The 19,417-nt window shown below is 43.5% G+C and overlaps 1 protein-coding gene across 10 annotated transcripts in view; it reads right to left on the reverse strand.

Annotated features, from left to right (window-relative positions):
- BACH2 (BTB domain and CNC homolog 2) overlaps positions 1-19,417 on the reverse strand; it is a 193,491-nt gene that overhangs the window by 8,123 nt on the left and 165,951 nt on the right. For all 10 annotated transcript variants that reach the window (XM_051777772.1, XM_051777771.1, XM_051777774.1 and 7 more), the window contains 2 exons: positions 12,661-14,205; positions 3,445-3,651 (listed from right to left, as the gene is read on the reverse strand). In XM_051777772.1, coding sequence (XP_051633732.1) covers positions 3,445-3,651; positions 12,661-14,205 — 1,752 coding nt within the window. The remainder of the gene's footprint in view (positions 1-3,444; positions 3,652-12,660; positions 14,206-19,417) is intronic.

The following is a 19,417-nucleotide window of genomic DNA, read 5'->3' on the forward strand; positions in this document are numbered from 1 at the left end:
AAACCCAAGATGTCTTGGCATCTGAGGTGTGAAAACTCCACAACTCAGATAATCCAACTATGGGTGGTTGTTGACAGTGGATAGTATTGTCCTGGGTCCAAAGCCTACACTGGAAGCATACAGCTGTGTGAATGCAAAAGAGAGCAGTGCACAGGAAAAGAACCAACTGCTAAAATATTGATAAATCTATCAAGAAAGCATAAAAATAATAAAAAAATAAACAGATGCTCAAGTACATCTTGAGATAATGAATTATGGAAGAGAATATGCTGTGAGTTTGCAGGGAAAAAAAGGAATATGAGTGGGTAGATGGATGAGTGAAGGAAAGCAGGCAAAAAAAATTACCTATCAAACTCAGAGGATACAACCATTTCACTCACTGTCTGCTGTGAAACCATCTGTGTCAAGAAGATGGGTGATTTATAGGAAGTAAGCACAGGAGGAAAAGGCGTCTTTCATAAAAAGGATGCAGCCAAATGAAAAACTCTTAAACCACAATACCATTATGTAGTTTAGGAGACTGGAAATTACTGGTCACAAAGTGGACAAAAGATGACAAAGGAATTTCCAGTAATCATGTGTTGTATGTTCATTCTGCTCCCTGTTCCCATCTTCCAGCTCAGGGGGCTGGGTACCTGGAGAATGACTGGTCTTACTATCAAAGACTGAGGCAAAGAAGGCATTATGTACCTCATCCTTTTCCTTCGTCACTATGTTTCCCCTGCATCCAATAATGGATGGAGGTTCTCCTTGGCCTTCCTTTTGTTGATGATGTATTTACAAAAACATTTTTATTGTCTTTTATAGCAGTAGCTAGATGAAGTTCTAGTTGGCCTTTTACCCTTCTAATTTTCTCCCTGCATAAATTCATGACATCCTTGTAGTCCTCTCGAGTTGCTGCCCCTTCTTTCAAAGGGGCATTTTGTACCTCGAGTTCCAGCCAAAGCACTCTCCGTTCAGCCAGGCTGGTCTTCCCCAGTGGCTTGTCTTTTGGCACATGGAGACAGACTGCTCCTGAGCCTGTATGATTTCCTTCTTGAATGATGTCCAGCCTTCCTGGACTTCCTTGCTCTTCAGAATTGCTTCTCAAGGGGCTCTCCTAAACAGGCCAAAGTCTGCATTCTGGAAGTCCAAGATGGCAGTTCTGTTGACCCTCCTCCTTACTTCTGCAACAATCAAAAATTCTATAATTTGTGATCACTGTGCCAAAGATGGCCTCCAGCCATCACTTTGCCTACCAGCACTTCACTGTTTGCAAACAGGTCCAGCAGGGTGCCTTCTCTACTTCCTTCACTTACTGCATATTGCTACATACTTAAGTCTATCTTGCTAAATAGAAATGTCAACATTTCTTTTGAAGAATCCTGCACCTCATAGGGTTTTTGATTCCTGAAATTCAGCAGGGATCAGACCCACAAGGTCACTCATATGCCTTTCATTCATTTCCCTAAGATGTGTGTGTGTGCTGGAGAGAGGACTTAAAAAATTTCTTTTGTCTATCCACAGTTGATTATGTCAGACAATAATGGCAATGTCACAGGATTGCATAAGGTCAACAAACCCAAATTAATTTTCAAGTGAAGGCTACAGGTATCAAGCTGCTCCCCCCCCTTGTTGTTAGTCCAGTTCTTAGAGTGCTGCTCCTCGTGCTTGGAGAGTGAGAGACATGTACTCCTCCTCCCCATCATTGGCTCAGTGTAGAGGGATGGGCATGTGCAGCCAAGACTGGATCTGCTTCTCCTGACAACATGGATGAGCAGCCGCTCTTTCACCCTGAAAAACCTCTGAGTCACCCTGTATACACTGTAGATTATACTCATTTCAGGAAGCAGTTGCTCACTATTTTGTTTATCTTTGATGTTTTGTTTGTTTTGCATCAGTGGAGTACTACTCTCAACAATGTTTTGATTTTTGTTTCTTTTTCTTCCCCCAGGGCTTCAGCAGCACAGCATCTGAAGGCTTTGCAAGCCTTGATGCTTTAAGTCTTCCATCCAGCTTGTGAGGTCAGTGTCACCTCCCTGTTACAGACGGGTGGATTCTCCGTCCCTGGAGGTTTTCAAGATGAGACCGGATGTGGCACTTAGTGCCATGGTCTAGTAACCATGGCAGCAGTGGATCAAGGGTTGGACTTGATGATCTCAGAGGTCTTTTCCAACCTGGGTGATTCTATGATTCTACGGCAGGGGAACAGGAGCAAGTCCCTCAGACCACAGGGGCACTGTCACACAGGAAGGGAGTTTTTTCACATGAAGTGCCTATAGTTAAGAGGTCTGTACATGACATGGCTTTCTGGGTGATCTTGTTTAGTGATGAAGAGGAACAGGCACTTCTGCACAATAAGTCACCTCCTCTGCTGCAGGAGGAGACAAATAAGACTGGTCAAGTTTCTCTACACTGACTATAATGAAAACCAGGACAACAAGCTCCAGTGCAGGTGTCTATACTGTAAACATCTGTGTTTAGCCACCCAAATCACACCTGAGGTGTCCATACCATGACTGAAAGAGAGAGGAATTTTCTGAGCAGCCACTCAGCCTTGCTCCAGTCACCTCACTCTAATCTTAGATTAAAATGTGGCAGCACTGTCCACTGACATCTTGGCACACAGGAGACATCCCCTGACATGCTCTGGTCAGTGAGTAGGGCACACTTTGCTCTTCTCTCTGCAGTGGACTACTCCAGATTCCTTGAAAAATGAGGAGTTCACTCCATGGAACACTAGGAGCATTAGAGGAAACAAGACAGCAGGGACAAAGAGGAACATACCCTTGCCAGTTCACTGATCTACACCAAGGGATTCCCACTTGTCTGGATATTCACATTCCTGGTTTTTCACTTCCCTTGCCATTTCTGTCATTTGCTCAGTGAATGAAAGAGCTGAAGAAAAGGCACAGCAAACTGAAATGTCCTGAAAATGTTGACTTGCCTTCTAGCATGCCAGAGAGTAAGAAAATACATAGAGTTGAAGCTGGTCTTGCCACAGCCCTGTTTGGACCAGACAACCTCTGAAGGCCTCTTCATATCTACCTCTTTTGGGCACTCTATGAATCCCTGACCAACAGATTGTTATGGTAGCTAGGCAAGAAAATGGGGCTCAGATGAGGAAATGCCTTCGTAGATGAAACTGTAAGTACTGGGGTTAAGTTAAACTGCTAGAAGGAAGCTGTGATACAGGCTTCCCTCCTCTTCCAACTCGCTCAACAACCTGCTCTTGAGAAAAACAAACATATTTAGGCCTCATTTCACTGGAATTTTGTGCTTTCTGCATATATTATATATGCACACACCAATATATTTTTGCGTATTAAATTTTCATACTAGTGGTTCTGCTCACGTGTGTACAAACTGACTGAACCCACTAAACTCCGGGCAGGAACTGCTGTTGGTGCCCTGCAAGCTGCTGCGCGAGGGTGAGCAGGGCTGCAGCAAGAGCACTTAACTCACCAACTTGCGGATTTCACATTCTAGGTTCTGAATACAGTCCAGTTTCCTTTTGCGGCAGCGCTGAGCTGCAATTCGGTTCTTGCTGCGCCGGCGGACATCATGGATGAACTCGAGCTGCTCTGAGGTTAGCTTGTGCATCTTTATCATCATCTGGAAATCATTCCTTGGAAGATCTGTGATTTGATCAACAGGAAAAGGAAGTTTCACCTAAAACAAACAAACACAAGACAAGAACAGAGTCATATTCTGTTTGCTCAGTGCAAGCTGAACAACAGTGAGTGGAAGGATGATTATGCTGCCACTCCCTTCAATAAACAACACACCAAGTTTTACATTGGGCAAGTTTTTAACACTCCCTTGTGGCACAATGTGAAGATCCAGATGGTAAGAATCAGATGATAATTGTACTTAAATCAGCAATATAGATGAATCCCAGATAAAAATTTCATCTTTCTACATAGCTCTAATAACTGATCTCAATGCATTAAAAGAAGGTTCTGTCCACTAGGAGACATGGCCTTTTGGACAGAGTGAAGTACCTCACTGCAATTAAATTCAAACTAGTCTCAAGGAAGGGGTTATTACCACAGCAGGAAACCTGTCTCTGCACGGCCTGCAGGACTGAAAGTTTGATTAGCTGTGAGGTTAAAAATGCAACCTGACACCTCAAGTGGATGAAAAATACTGTATTGCAATTAGGAAAGGTCACCTAATCAGTATTTCAACTGAGCAGTACACTATATAAGAAGAAAGGGTCAAAGGAGTGTAATGAAGCATATCCTGCTAAAATATACACATTTTGAAATAAAACAATATACATTGACACTAATATTTTCATAGATTAAAGAGCACTGAACTTGTATTTCTTGAAAAAGTCAGTTTCTGACTTCAGGAGTTCTACCAATTATGCAGTAAAGCACAGCAAAGGCTGCAAAACACAAAGCTCCTAACAGTTTGAAGCAATGAACACACACTGTCTCAAAAGCTGAAGAACAGTCAATGTGCTTAAAACCTTTCTTCCCCAAACCTATCAGCTTGCTAAAATCAAAGTAAGCACCTCTCCTCAAAAATGTTGCTTCACTTGGAGCCCCAGACTGATAACTACCAAAATCCTGATGCTCCTTGGCAAACTGTTGTATTTGTTGGCCAAAACTGACAAAACTGAAGGAGGTGTCAACCGAATAACTCGATTGATCTCCTTTCCTTTTTTGAGTCATACCCACACTGCCCAAAAGATGGCAGTAAATATTTAGATTTCTGTCCCTATTCTGTATTCTGCATGCAGGCCACCAAAGAAGGTAAATTGCTCCAGCCAAGGATAAGATTCCTTTGATATTTAAACCCACTATTGTCTTCACGTTGTGTACTTTAATTATTTGGAGATACAGAAAGTAACAACAAGGATTAGAAGTAAGTTATCTTCATCAGAGAGCTGAGTTGTTCAAGCAGAACAGTTTGCTGAGGACACACGTACTCCAACACACAGCGGTGGCCTCTGGCACTGACAGTCACAGACCCTCAGCAAGGACCTGGACCTGCTGATAATGAGCTCCTCGCCTTGTTTATGACCATTCTTGGGCATTTTCTTGTACTATTTTATCACTGCTCTGTGCATCTCCAAGCCTGTGGTACGTGAAAGTCAGTGCAAACACCTAGCACATTCTTTCAGATGGTTTCACGCCCTGAACATTCATTCATGTCCCTCTGCTGCATGTGTCCAGGCACTCCTTCGTAACACACTACTTGACAGGACAATTTAAACGAGCAAGAAGCACCAGATATTGCCCTAATCACCCCAGATTCCTGCTTGTACACACAAACGCTGACCTTAGGCGCAGTGATGCAGACCACCTTGTTTATAGACTGCTAACTAATGATAAGAAACATGTTTGATTCCCCTCCCAAGCCTCAACATAAACTCAGTGTCACCTGCTTTTCTCTTAAGCTTCGACCAGGGTCTGAAAATAAAAACAGCCAGTGCTTTCCTCTGAAAGACACCACAGTTTCACTGCAAAATCAGTCCTTTCATGTTCCCAGTTTTTCCTTATTTTCTTAAGACCAAAGCGGAAAGTGATGTTAACTTTATTTCTTCCTCCCTCTCCCTTCCAAAACATATTTACTTGCAAGGAGGATATGTGCTTGTAGCTGAAATGGAAACGAAAGGGAAAAAACTTAAATCTGTCAGGCAGAAGTTGCCGAAGGGAAATGGGAAAATAAATAGAAACAGATTCATTAAAAAAAAAAAAAAGGATTGAAAAGAAAACCATCCACACAGCAGACCAGAGACTGCTATCAGTAATCCCAGCATAATCCCACTCCTGTCATAGGCAGCACTGTGCAGGATTAAAAACGTGAAAGGGAGAGTGGAAGTGAGTCAGACTCATTTCCTTCACCATTCACAGCATTTTATTGCCTGTCTCCCTCTTTGAGAGAGCTGTCAACTGAAAAAAAACCAAAACCACCAAACCCTTGCCACAGATGCCAAATAACTGCACCAGGGCGTTGCTGCAGCGAGAGGCTACTGGTGTTTTACATCTGCACAGGGTAAGACTGTCAGATGGTATTTATTATAACAGAGTGGTGAGTTATTTTGCAAGAGCCTATGACTGTGCAATGGGTGGGATTCATCTGACCCATGCAGAGCTGCATGAAGTGATGGGTTGGAACTACTTAGTGTCCATGTCTCTGTTGTTGTCATGGAGGCCCTTCAGATGGCATTGCATGCTTCTCCCTCCTGGCTGCAGAAGGAGTGGAGATGAGACTCAGAAAAGATTCTGTATCTCACAGTATCTGAGGTAGGTGAGAGAAACTTTACCCGAGGTGTCTGAAAAAGAACATCTTTCTAAGATGTTCTAACATCTTTTCTAAGATGTGAAAGAAAAACCCAGTGAGTATGTTTTCTCATAAAATTTTCTTTCTAATAACTATGATTTTTATATAGGAAATGAATGTGTACTTTTTGGTTCAGGTTATTTCAAATTAGAAATGTAAGTGGGATCACTGCTCCTTCCAGGAGTTACTCTAGCCAGAGTTAGCCTCTCAGAGCTGTAAAATCTTCCCTATGAACACAATTACTCTTGCCCTGCATTTTTACACAAGCAGTAGCAGTAGTAGCAGCTCATTTTCCACCACACGACAAATAAACTGGCACCTTCTATGACCACTGCAGACTCTATTGCCCCCAGCTCTGGCTGATGCACTCCTGAGAGGACAACCAATTCACCCTGGTGAAAAAGAAAACCTGTTTATGCTTTTGTGGCATTTTCTCCCCTTGTAGTAGCATTAGGGTGCCACTGTAAATGTCATTGCTTTGAGTGGCTAAGTGAGAGCAGTGAGGTAGACAGACAGGGACAGCCACTGACTCAGCACATGCAAGGCCCATATATAACCAATTAATTCCTTCAAGCTTCACTAGTTAGTGCCAGCTTGGATCATATGCCAGTTACTGCTGTGCTGCTCATCTACTGTACTAGTTACTGTTGCTGCTGCTGCTCTCCCCCTCTCTTTTTCTCTGTAATAAAGGAAAGGACTGAGGACTTGTATCCACTCACAATAAAATATTGGGAATTTCTTTATCACATGCATAAAATTAGCTTTTTCACTCTCTTTAAATTTTGACATCATCTCCCCTGAGCTGTCAAGTGCCAGTAAAGACAATGAACTCCCCAAGTCTGACTTTAACATCATAGTAACTAAAAGGACTTCTATATTAGACATAAGAAAAAGTAACCATTACGTATGGGGTATGGGAAGGGGGAACTCACAGTACCAGCCTGACCTTTATAAGCAGTTCAAAATCCTTGTCAGTTGCTCCAGAGTTGTAAGAAATAAAACTCTTGCCTTAGTGTCCTTAAATTGAAAGCCAGTTACTGAAATCCTCTGACACTTAAAATTGCCTGGTCCTTGGAAGGCTCTCAGGACCCACTTAAGTAACCTATCACAGGGGGTGAATCCTATCAATGCTTTTTTTGATGCAGAAAGGGGTAATTTACTTCACACAGAAGAGCCCAACAAATCAATGTTGTTTTTCCAAGTATCTTCCTTGGCATGCATGTCTGTCTTCCACAAACACTCAGAAAAGACAGCTCGCAGGACAGGAGCTGAAGTGTGTCCACTTGTGTTAGGAGCTCAACTGCCTACATGCTATTTCAGATCAGCAGGTCCCACTGCAGATAGCATGTTCTATCTCATGCAAGACAACTGATGGCCCTGTAGTTGCCTGGGGTCAACTCCAGCCTCACCTCCAGAGGGCCACCAGAGGTGTTCAGGTCACTAAATGCTGCCTGAGAAGGTACTGCTATGCACTCAGTGGAGACACTCTGGGTAATCTTTAGGTTTGCCACCTGCCTCAGAGAAGTGGGTAATGGGCTAGTCCTGTAGCTGAGGGCTTTAACTCAACAATCAGATGTGCATGGGGTTCTCATCCTTTAGCCCATGACTTGGACTTTTATGCAGATCACACGCTGTTGGTGTTTAAAATGCTGGGCTGATGTCTTCCCATTCACTGCTTGCCGTGTCCCCAAGTTCCAGCCCTTCAAAGGACACAACAGTACAATACTCCTGCCCTTTAACAGGCTTTTCTGAGACTTGGGATAGCACAGAAGCACTGACAGAAACCATAGGTTTAAGAAGGGCAGATCAGGCGGTAAAATGAGGGGGGATAAAGTGCAGTATTTCTCTGAAAGATCTGCTTTTACAAAAGAAATTAAAAAATGAGAGAGTCCTTCAAGAGTCCACACAAGGTCTTCAGATCAGGGCATAACAGGATTGGTTGCGGGCTGTAGGTGCAATGAAATAATGCAGTGTTTAAAAGAGGATCCTACTGAAATTTCAAACTCTCAGTGTTGTTGTAATCCAGTAATTCTCTGCTACCAGTGTGGATACCATTCCTACTGAAGAGAGGAAAGAAAACAAAACTGCCATGAAGTTTATTTTACAAGACCGATGTCTGACAAGACCCCATTTAACCAGAAGTTGACCAACACAATGCCCAGTGATACCACTGAGGATCCTGGTCAGGAGAACACCTACCAGAAAAGAATATGCAAAGTAATTTTGTCATTTTCAAATTTGCAAACCTAGTAGAATCAGAAAAGCTGGGGTGACTGATCACCAAATACCATATACCAAAGCAAGTCAACACATGTATTTTTCTTGGTTACTCTTCTTTCTATATAATACCCTTCACTAAGTAGAAATACTAAGCACTGAAGCAGACTTAGCTTAGGTAACTCAGCACAGTTCCAGTAGATTTCTGGTAGAGCAACTTCGGTTTACTCCTCTTTTCTGGGGCTTTGACTTCCAGCACTTTGCTAAGCATCAGCAGAGAAACAGAGAAAGGGTGGCTGCCTGTTGCTTAAAATGGAGGGGTTTCAACTCTCACTGAAGGTTATTTACCTACAATATTCTCAATGGTCTAATTTCATTAGCTTTGTGTTTATGAAAATGTTCTTTGAAAAGTGAGCCACTAACCCAGACGGGAAATTCTTTTGAAATACAAATGAAAGAAGCATTGAATGCAATTCTCTAGATAGTAACAGTTCTTGGAAAACTCCACCTCTTACCTCCTCCTGCTCTTGTTTATTCTTTTCCTAAGAAAACTCACTCATCAAATTAGACTGAGCTGAGATTTCTTTTTAACTGGTTTAGTAGTACAATATTTTTTGCAAATTTTCTAGCAGAAAAAACCATAGATACTTGTTGAAGAAATGGAATATCAAGAAAAGTAGGTAGTGCTGAAGTTTCTGTTCCTAAGTAGGTTAACAGATTGACAGACTACTTCCTTCTCAACAATTCATTATTTCAGGGCTTATTGTTTTGTTGTTGCTATTTTAAGCAGGATTGTCAGAACCCACACGCAAAGCACTGAGCTTTAAATCATCTCTCTAGTATTATATGCCAATACCTGATTTTTAACAACCTGTGGAGGCCTGAGAGAGCTGAATGAAAAGAGAAACACAAACTATAAAATATTTCTGTAAAGTCCCAACAGCTCAAGTAACAGCCCTGTTCCTGCAACTCTGTAACATGGGGACACCCTACATTGCACTTGCTGCTTCTATCACAAAGTCTTAACAAAGGGAGATCACAGAGGAGTCTCGGAGGCTCCAGGAAGGGAAATAATAGGCAAAGACATCTTGAAGAAGATTTACCAGTGGTGTTATGAGGACTACCACCTCCTCTGACACTTTTGACTGCCATCTGCACCCCCGATAAGACAGGGAGGCTGGTGACATAGTGGGGTCACTCTCACCCAAAATGGCACTCATGCTGAGCACTTTTGACAGCAAGCAACTTTGGTCATGAGCTCCTGAATGGTATCTGTCTCTGTGTGAAAGCAGAATGCCCAAAAAAAGCAGAGAGAAGAAACCTTTCACTTACTTCTCATACAATCAATACATCAACAAATGACGCTTTGTGACATTAATTCCGGCATTGATGGCACTCTGGGACCCAAATTAAGACCAACAAGGTCCAAATTCCAGGGAAACTGAGCAGCCCTGAGATAACTGAGGGTCAGAGTCCACTAGGCTTATTCCTATCAGGCCGTCCCACCCAAATGAAAGCACACTCTCAGCAGAAGAGCTTGCATGGCCACCCTCCAAAAGGGTAAGCACCTCTGTGTCACGTGCTTTTTGAATAGAAGCCCAGTAACACTATGTGTTCTGATATGGCAGGGGGAAAGGGACCTGTCTGTGAAGTCATCAGGACAGCAAGGGCAAACCCACAATTTCGGGAAAGAGAAAGATTCCCATGCAGCTTGCAGGGAGATGAAGGACAGAAAGCTGTCCATTGCAGATGGTTGTGAGTCTCTCCTGCTGTTTTAATTGCAGACAAACTGCTAAAAGTAGGTAGAACAACTTATACAAGAACTTTCTACTGCTATTAGATATTTTCTACTGCCTTGTTTAAGATATCCTTCACCGAGGTTCCCACAGCAGCAGATCTTGCAGGAAACACACCTGAAGTCACTGTATAAATACAGTATTGTTCAGTGAGGCTGCAATGCCCTTTCTTGCATTGGTAATGACCTTTAAAAAATCACTTTTCAGACAAAATCTGTACCAAAGCACTGGTGTGATCTGCTTACCCTTGGCTTGTTCAGGATACTGCAGTGCAACCTCACAGAGCATTAATTTTCTCACCACATTTTTAATGCCCAGCAGCCCTAATCAAAATGCTCTGGGAAATAATAATAATAATAAAAAAGCTATATCAGCAGTCCCAGGGAGAAAACTTGCTCAGCACAGTGCGGAAAGTCTTCCCAGGAGGAAACCAGCTGCAAAACCAGGAGTGGAACAAACCTTTCCTAGCAGTGCCCCAGAACCAGATATGTCTGCCTGCCAGTGGCACACCAGGATGGCCTCCAATTTTCTCCTCTCATGAATATTGCTCTTCTCATCCATGGTCTCCTGAATATATTGGCATACTTTTTTTTTTTTTGGAAACCACCACCAGTCCCCTATAACCTTCTCATTTCACTCTTCCAGGTTCACTTCTGCTGCAGCATATCTCCACAGAATTACCTAATTGTGACAGCTAATTAACCATCAATCCCAAAAAGGGTAAACTCCCGCCCTCTGTGCTGCCTCCTGCTGAGCATTACCCTCTGCTGAGCAATCACCACACATGGGTGGAGACCTGATGCTCCCCTCAGTCTCAGTCCCACTCCCTGCTACTTTCTGCTCCTTGTAAAGGCAGGACTTCACTGAGTAATCCTGGCATGGCCAGGCAGAGCTGCCGTACGGCTTCCTGAGTGAGGTTCTACTCACAATATCTCAGGCAGCCTCCCAAGGAGACTTCTTTCTCTTCTGCATTGTCCCGAGCTGAGGACATGGGGACAAAGAACTGTTCTCTCAGAATCATTGGTACAGTGTGACCAGGGATTAGGACACAGGAGGCTCCCCAGGCTCTTCAACCCTTTTCTTGGAACTAAGCAGCCAACTAAAGGAACCACCCACATCTGTCTGAAAGATATCTTCCAGAGCCTGGGATGTAGTGGAATAAGGACTGAGGGATAGAACAAAGTTCAGTCTTTTCATTCCTACTCCATAACTAAGCCCACCTGGTTCTGAACTGGGTGCTGTCAGCATACGAACCCCCCAAACTTGCACTTGCTGTAGCACAAGCTATATAGTGTTTCAGCATTACTAGAGGAATTTGATATGTGATTTCACCCACCTGCACTCTAGGTCATGCAGTTTCCTAATGAAGCTCTATGAAAACATCCAATCTTTTTCAGTTTCTGGGGTCTGCAACGCATCTCCATGATTTAAGCCTGCTCTCAAACTAGTGACTTCACAAAGAAACCTTATTCCATCACGCTTAGTCAGTTATCACTGCAACATCTCCAGCTGGCCCATCTCTAGTTTTAGAGTGGCCCCTCTTTTCTCTCTCATGGGAGAACTACATGGGAATTGACACTCTTCAACCCCAAATCATTACCCTGTCATTTCCTTAACAGTCCTGGAAATGAAAGAATAACTTCTCTTTGAAACCATTTATGCAAAGGCTGCCAGAACTCACCACCAAACAAAATGTCACAGGCAGGGAACATGATCTAAGTTGTCACATAATGGAGGCAAAAACACGCTACCTGTGTGTGTGACACACGCGCGCACACACACGCACAGAGGGAAGATGATTTGAATACCATTTCCACAGCCCAGGGTGGCCAGCTATGCAACTGTTTAAGTAATTTCACACCTCTTTCTCCTCCCACTCTACCTCCCTCCTCTACTCCGGCTGTTAGCAATATGCAGCACTGGCTCTTCAAGCGGGCTGCTCAACTCTCAGTGTCAGTGAAGGCACAACCTGAGGTTGCTCAGACACCAACAGCAATAACAGGTGGAGCTGGAACCACCTCAGCAAATTAAGGATAAAGAACAATGCTTTGTGTCACACAAGTGGGCAAGGGAGGGAGGAAGACAGGACACTGCCAGCAGACTCCTAAGCACATCAGTGCACATCATTCGGCAGTTTACTATTGTCCCATACCCAAATTTTCAGAAGAGCCAAACACCACGGAGGTCAAGTAGACCTATTTATGTGAAGTCAATCACGTGCACTCAGCTGATGAGGGAATAACCAGAAATTACTCTTTGTTGTTATAAACAAAGTAAGTGCTGGGGAAATGCAAAGTCATTTGAGAGAATCAAGGAACGATTAATTGTGTCACAACAACTGTGGTAATATGTACTTATCTTAAATCCCTACCTCATGCCCTCTGTCTTGCACAGGACATGATTCACTGTCTGCTTCTGAGAATGACCCAGACTCATCGCTGGAGTTTGTTCCATAGGATGGCTCACATTTAATCTGGGCTCGGACCGGGTTGTACAATCCATCCCCCACCACTCCTGGCTCCTGGTGCTCGGGTGCCAGGAATCGGGGGCCTTGGGAGCAAGGGGAAGAGGAGAGCTCGCAAAGACGCAGACTGCAGGGAGAGCCACCACTGCCGTCCTCTGCATACGAGTAGGAAGAGCATGAACTGGAGGTCCTGGTTCTGGTTTCCAAAGGAGGAGAGCGAGGGCAAACTTTAATTGGCACTGGACAGCTGGTGTTCGGCCGCATCCTTCCTGGCAAGTGATCAGCTGTCAGTCCGCTGTGCGAATAGGTCTGAGAGCTGGGGAGAGACTGGCTACTGCCAGCCCACAGACCCTTTGGCACAGTCTCTGTGAGGTCTTTGTCCAAGCTGCTCACACCAGAATATGAATGCACTGAAGTGTTTACTTGGTCACAAGCGTTTGAAGAGAATATAACACTCCTCCTGTCCAGTTCCCCTTCTTGCTTACAGAGAGTTTCAAAGCCGGGCCCCCTGAGCGGTGATCCCACTGTGAAGTTGGAAGCATCCTTCTGCATGGCATGGGACTGTCCATAGTTCCCTGTGAAAGGGACGTAATCAGTTTTGTGGTCACCCTGAGTTGTCCCTTTTTCAAAAGGGCATGCTGGACTCCTGCCAAAGTGCTGTTGGGAAGTGCTGGGGAAGCCAACCAAATCCATGCTTTTTGTTCTGTTGAAGAAAGATCGCAAGCAAGAAGGAGAAGACCCACTTTTTGGCCTGTCGACACAAGTGGGGCTTGGCTGTTTCCTGTCCATTTCAACATCCCCTTCTTTATCCCTGATGTCAGGTTCATCTCCAGACAGGCAAAGTGTGATGCTTTCTTCATCGTTCTCTTCATTCTGAGGCTCACTTTTTATCTGGCCCATAGCAAGTCCTGATTTGAGGCCATTTCCAGAGCTCTCTTCGCTGAATGTGCTTGCAAAACCTGAGGTACTGATGTGTGATGTGTTGTAGACATTCTTGGTACAAGCAAGCTGGTATTTCTTGTATCTGGGGTACCGTGTTACTGCATCTTTATCTAAATTGTCCTTGCTATCTCTCAGCATGTCAGAGTCAGGCAGCATCCCTTCCCCTTTGTCTGCTCCAGCGACAGTGGTTTCAAAATTGAAGGGCTCTTGGTGCATCCTCTCTCTTGGGCAAGATATTTTTGATGTCTCCGATTCCATCGTCTCCTCCTCATCTCCATCCGAGTTCTCCTCATCGTGCATGCGCTGACAGGTGGTATCTTTTTTGCACAGGAACAGGCCATCTTCATTGTTCAGCAGTTGTGTCTGAAGGAAGCTGAAGCAGGAGTCCTCCAGGTTGTGCATGCGCAGGAATTCCGCGCAGTGGATGACCTCCTGGATGTTTTCTCTGCTGAGTAACAGCTTAGCAGTATAGGCAAACTGTAACAATGGACCAAATCCCCTGACAGTGACCTGCAAAAAAAGAGAGGGAAATTGCCAGCATTACCATCAGCTCTTGTTATCATCCCAACTCATTCATCATGTAGTTAAGGTAACCTAACAGATCTGGTATTCAGAAATAAATACAGCTCAGCACCAGTTATTCTTCTATCACACCAGCAATGATGCTACATTCAGTAATTAGCACTGCTCCCTTTATGCTGTACATCATTATACAGGACCTAGAAAGTAGATGCAGTCCCTTTCCCATTGCACCAACCACCTGCTACATGACCCTGGGAAGTCACTTCAGTCTCAATTCACCAAGACAACGTCTTGTCTAGCTTGCAAGTAGATTTCACAAATCAACACTATTTTTCCCAAATATCTTGAAGACCTATGAACCAAGCCTCTGCCCTGATAAAAGACTGCAAAAACTAGTCTGGTGTGGACACTGCTAATTCTTGGATGGATCTTAACTGTGCTACAGTGCACTACCATGAAAGCCCAATGAAATTTTGATTCTTATGCCCTGATGGAAGGTCCAGTGAACAGTGGTTTCAAGCTTAAGATATCACTTAAATCCAGAAAGTGTTTTGTGAAGGAAACTTTAATATTACAGCAAAATCCAACAGAAATCATCTTTCTGCCTCTTTCAAGGGTAAACTGGTTTCTTTTTTCTTCTCAAATTTTTGCAAGCCATTGCTGAATACATAATAGGTAAGTATTGACTGCACAGCTCTTTCCTCCACCTGATGGAGATTATTCTCCTCATACTGTCCCTGATTTTAGTGAGTCTGAGGTACAGCTAACAGGAAAGAAATTCCTATTTATAGTTCAAATGATGTAAATTACCCCGAGTCCCACCTCATTACTTAATTTTCCGCCATTTTCTTTGTAGAAAGAGTAAAAACTGTTTGCAGGGGAGAGATCTCCAACTGTTCCAGGTCTGAGTTATACACCATTATTCATGTTTTTTTCTCATCATACTATCTATATTTTACATTAATATACCATATATTAAAACCCACACACTTTCTGCCACCTCCTCCCATTTTTTACAGAGGTATCTTTATATATAGCAATCAAATAACTTGCTAAGCCCCATGGTAAACTATAGATATTGTCTATTTTTGACCAAAAATGCACTGGTGCTAACTTCTGTTAAATTTTTTCTGTCGATGGGCATGAAACAAAGGTACTGGAAAAACTCTATTCTTCATAAAGCAGCAAGAGGTTGCTTCAAAAATAGGGCTCACCAACAAGGATAAAGGCTTCTCCACAAGTCGATTCAGTGGTTTGGCCACAAAGTTGAGATTTGGAAGACCACAACTCAATTTCCCATTGCACCAATGACCTGCTACATGACCCTGGCAAGTCAATTCAGTCTCAATTCACCAAGACAACTTCTTGTCTAGCTTGCAAGTAGATTTCACAAATCAGAGTTCCCTGTGCTTTGCATACCAAGGAAAGGCATCTAGATGGGATGCAGTGTAGCCAGCACCTGCATGCCTATGTGAGGTTGGGATGCATGGCCTGCAACCTCTTTTTGGATACAGATGTCACTGGTACGTGTTCCCAGATCAGTTTCCTCTTTTCAAACAAACAAGAAGAGGAAGCACTGATGTTCCCTTTTGCAAAATGGCCTAAAGATCAGAATAGGGACCTAGAAAGTAGATGCTGTCCCTTTCCCAGGCTGTGGGGATTTAAACTCACATTTCCCAGCTCCTCAGAAGGATATACTCAGGATGGTATGGAATATGGTATGGGATATAGGATACTCAGAAGATGAGTTGCTTTTCCCTGTTCTTCCAATTGAATTAATGCCACCAATCAAGAAGGTGCTCACGAGCTTGGCGAGTCATCAGGCCATGAATTTGAGATAGTCTGATTCGTGACTAGCATGTATCTGAGTGAATAATTCGGTTCATCTCAACAAAAAGCCTATAAATTCCCTACACTGCCTCAGGATCAGTGGTAGAGTTCATAGATCTTTATAGAAAATCTTGACTTCCAGAAACAAGTCTTTGTTACTCATAGACTTGTACTTGTGATGCTGGATTATGAAGATACGACAAGTGGTGCAGACTTTGATGGAGACAAAAATATTTTAAAACACCTCTAAAATTGCTCCCAATAGCTTTTCCATACATAATATTACTGCTGTATCTGCTATTTTAAGAAGCAGTGCATTTTCATGCATGTACTTACACACTTGCACATTCCTGTTTTACAATACGCCTCTGGTACAGAATTACCAAGATTTACAGCTGGCTATTAAACTGATCACTGCTTTATCAGTGTTACACTTTCTGCCTATTTGTTAGATTATCAGCTCACTAAAAGCCTATCTGCATTTTATCTATGCGGCATGATTAACAAAATTGCTCGGGAACTTAATGAGCTACTTGCAGGCTGATGTTTGGTAAGATCTTCAGTGGGGGGGCTCACATTCCTGCATATCTTGTAAGCTCCACAGCGGCAGCGTAGGTCTGGAGGGACTCTGAAACACAAATCCAGCTCTCCTGGCAGTGGTGTCATTTGGCCACTAGGTGGAATGGCTGGAAAGCAAATTAAAATTATTTTCTGTGCTGGGCCAGGGTTTCACCTGCCTGCCTGCCGCCCCAGCGCAGGCACTCTGCAGAGCTTCGGGCTGACTCATACAACTCCACAGCAAGGCTGTCTCCCACGCTGACTCAGGTTTTTGCACCAAGTAAATCACCACGATAACAAACAGCAGCAACACAGCTGGTAGAGCTGCTCTGTGCTGGATGCATCAGGAGCAGAGCCTGAGACTGTGCTGTGGGCTCCCCACGATGCCCAGTAGATACATCAGGTGAAGGATTATGAAAACCCCATGAAAATCCGTGCCTTTACATCCTTACGAGACATTAGCCACTGACACAACTTTCGCAATCTTCAGATCCAAAGGGGGACAGTTTCTTTTCAAACACCTGGCGCTTGTCATTGCCCTCAGGGAGAAATCTCTCTAGTGCCAATGCTTGAAACTGCACAAACAATAACTTTGGAAACAAATGGGTGCAAAGCTTGCTGCCAAGTGTGAAAGCCAGCGCAAACTCTGCTGCCTGAAGCTGTCTAAATATTGATTTGGATCCCGTGTCAGGTCCCCTGCCTCAGCCCCACCAGTTTTGGGACTGCTTGCGTCTGATGCATTCTGGTAGAAAGGCTGGAATTGAGACACTGGAGTGGGAAAGAAAAGGCTTTGAAGCTGCATGTACTACTATGACACACACATTTCTCTAGGAAGAGATAAGGACAGTCTTTTAAAATTATTTGATCTGACTGATGCATCCCAGTGAAAAAAAGCTAGTGAAAACAAGTTGATCTGCATTTGCAGAAGGAAATGGATAATTTCTCTGATGTAACAGTCTCCATTTACATGTGAGAGAGACCTTTGCTGGATGGGTAAAACCCCAGCAACAATCCCAGCTTATTTGTTTTCCCTACTGTAAATAAGATGCCATATGTCAAAGAGCTGTTTGCTTTTAAACCCTATTTTCCATATAAATTAATGTTTAAGCAGGCAGGTCAATTTACAGAAACCTCCACTCAGCACCTTGTCCAAGCTCATACACAAGTCACTGCTTCCTTGCCTTTCAATCCCTTTGGCTTATTCCAATTTCTACCCATTTCTATTTTTTAGATGGAATTGACTGGCTTCTAGAAAACCAAACAGAGAAAATGGAAAACACACATAATAAAACAACAATGCCCACACAGAGAGAAAAGCAAAGCAAAGATACCAGCTTCTCAGAGGTTTGATTTCTTTCCATTATCTCTCAAGGTAGGGCAGTAGAGGACTTCTGTGTACCTGGAACATGCCAAACAGCCCACCAAGACTGAGGACAAATCACTTTACTTGTCTTGCTTTTGTGCCCAGCTGGTCTCGTATGCATTTAAACCCTTCTGCACACCTGGTGCACAGAGGACACGGATACCGTAGCCCTACCTAAGCCATGTGGCACATCTTCTTGCTCTACAGCAATCTACGAAACCAAGTCCATGTGCAGCTCCTGCCCCTGACATCCTGCCAAAGGGACACCTTGTTCAGTGTGCAGTATGGTGGTCAATGTCCATTCAGCATTCTGGAGATAACAAGCCTGACAAATGCTAAGGTGAAAGAAAAGAACTTCTCCAGTCCTTTATCTGCCTTGTGTCTTTCAGACTGAGCTAGCTGAGCTGGGGGATGTTTTTTGTATGTCCGTACCCTCACGAGTTTATGATATTGAGGAGAGGGCTGGAAATAATGCAATGATATAATCACCATCAAGAGACTTGTTAATCAGCATTAGCCATATTGAATTTACCAGCAAAATACTTACAGCAGCCCTGCAGAAAACAAGCACGCAAAATCTATTTTATTTCAGTTTGACACTGCTTTTCTCCTTACAGAGTCTTGTGGAGTGCAATGCTCTGGTTAGTCCTAATTGATTTAAGTGACCAGACTTCCACTACTTCCTTTGGGAGATCATTGCCAGACTCTACTTAAAACCTTCTTGTGAGGAAATATTTCCCTTATTTTCCTCCATCATCTCTCATTATATTTCCTTGATGCATTCTGGGTAATGCTTCTTCCTTTTGGAGAAATAGTTGTATTATTGTTATACTCTCTGCCCTCCCTTCTTTGCTTAGTATTGTGTCATTAATGAAAAACTGGCTAATTCAAGGAAAACAGTATTGATCACTGTCAGATGGGAGAATAAGAAGCTGAGAAGAGAGTGAGCAATGTGAAATGCTAGTAAAGAAGGCAAATACAGATGCAAATACAGCATTTTTAGCAAAGCATTTTTCTGGTTCTGAGCACGTACTTTTCTAAAATTAGGAGGAGGGTTAGCTCACTTCCACATTGGGAACATTGTATTTTCATAAGGGACTTCTAGGGCAGAAATTCTATTTTAAATGTAGTTGTACACACAAACTTACACGGGAGACGCAGCACTGTGGGTGAACTCTCTCTGGCTCCCTGTTGTATCCATGTCCTCCATGAGGCTGACCAAGCATGCCATGGAGGCCTCTGTGTTGTTCTGAACAGACAGGACATGGCCTCAGAGCACACACAGAGGTCTGTGGACCCATTTCTATGGATGGGCTGGACTGGTGGGCTGGACTCACTGTGCACTGCAGAGTTCATCAGTGCATGCTCATTAGCTAACTGCCCAGACTTCCAGATGTCTCAAAATCCCACATAAATAGACGAAATCCTCCAATTCTGTACAGACGGTAT

Source organism: Manacus candei, unplaced genomic scaffold (assembly GCF_025592945.1).
Source record: "Manacus candei isolate 608988 ecotype Guabito, Panama unplaced genomic scaffold, ASM2559294v1 h1tg000011l, whole genome shotgun sequence".
NCBI classification, from domain to species: domain Eukaryota; kingdom Metazoa; phylum Chordata; class Aves; order Passeriformes; family Pipridae; genus Manacus; species Manacus candei.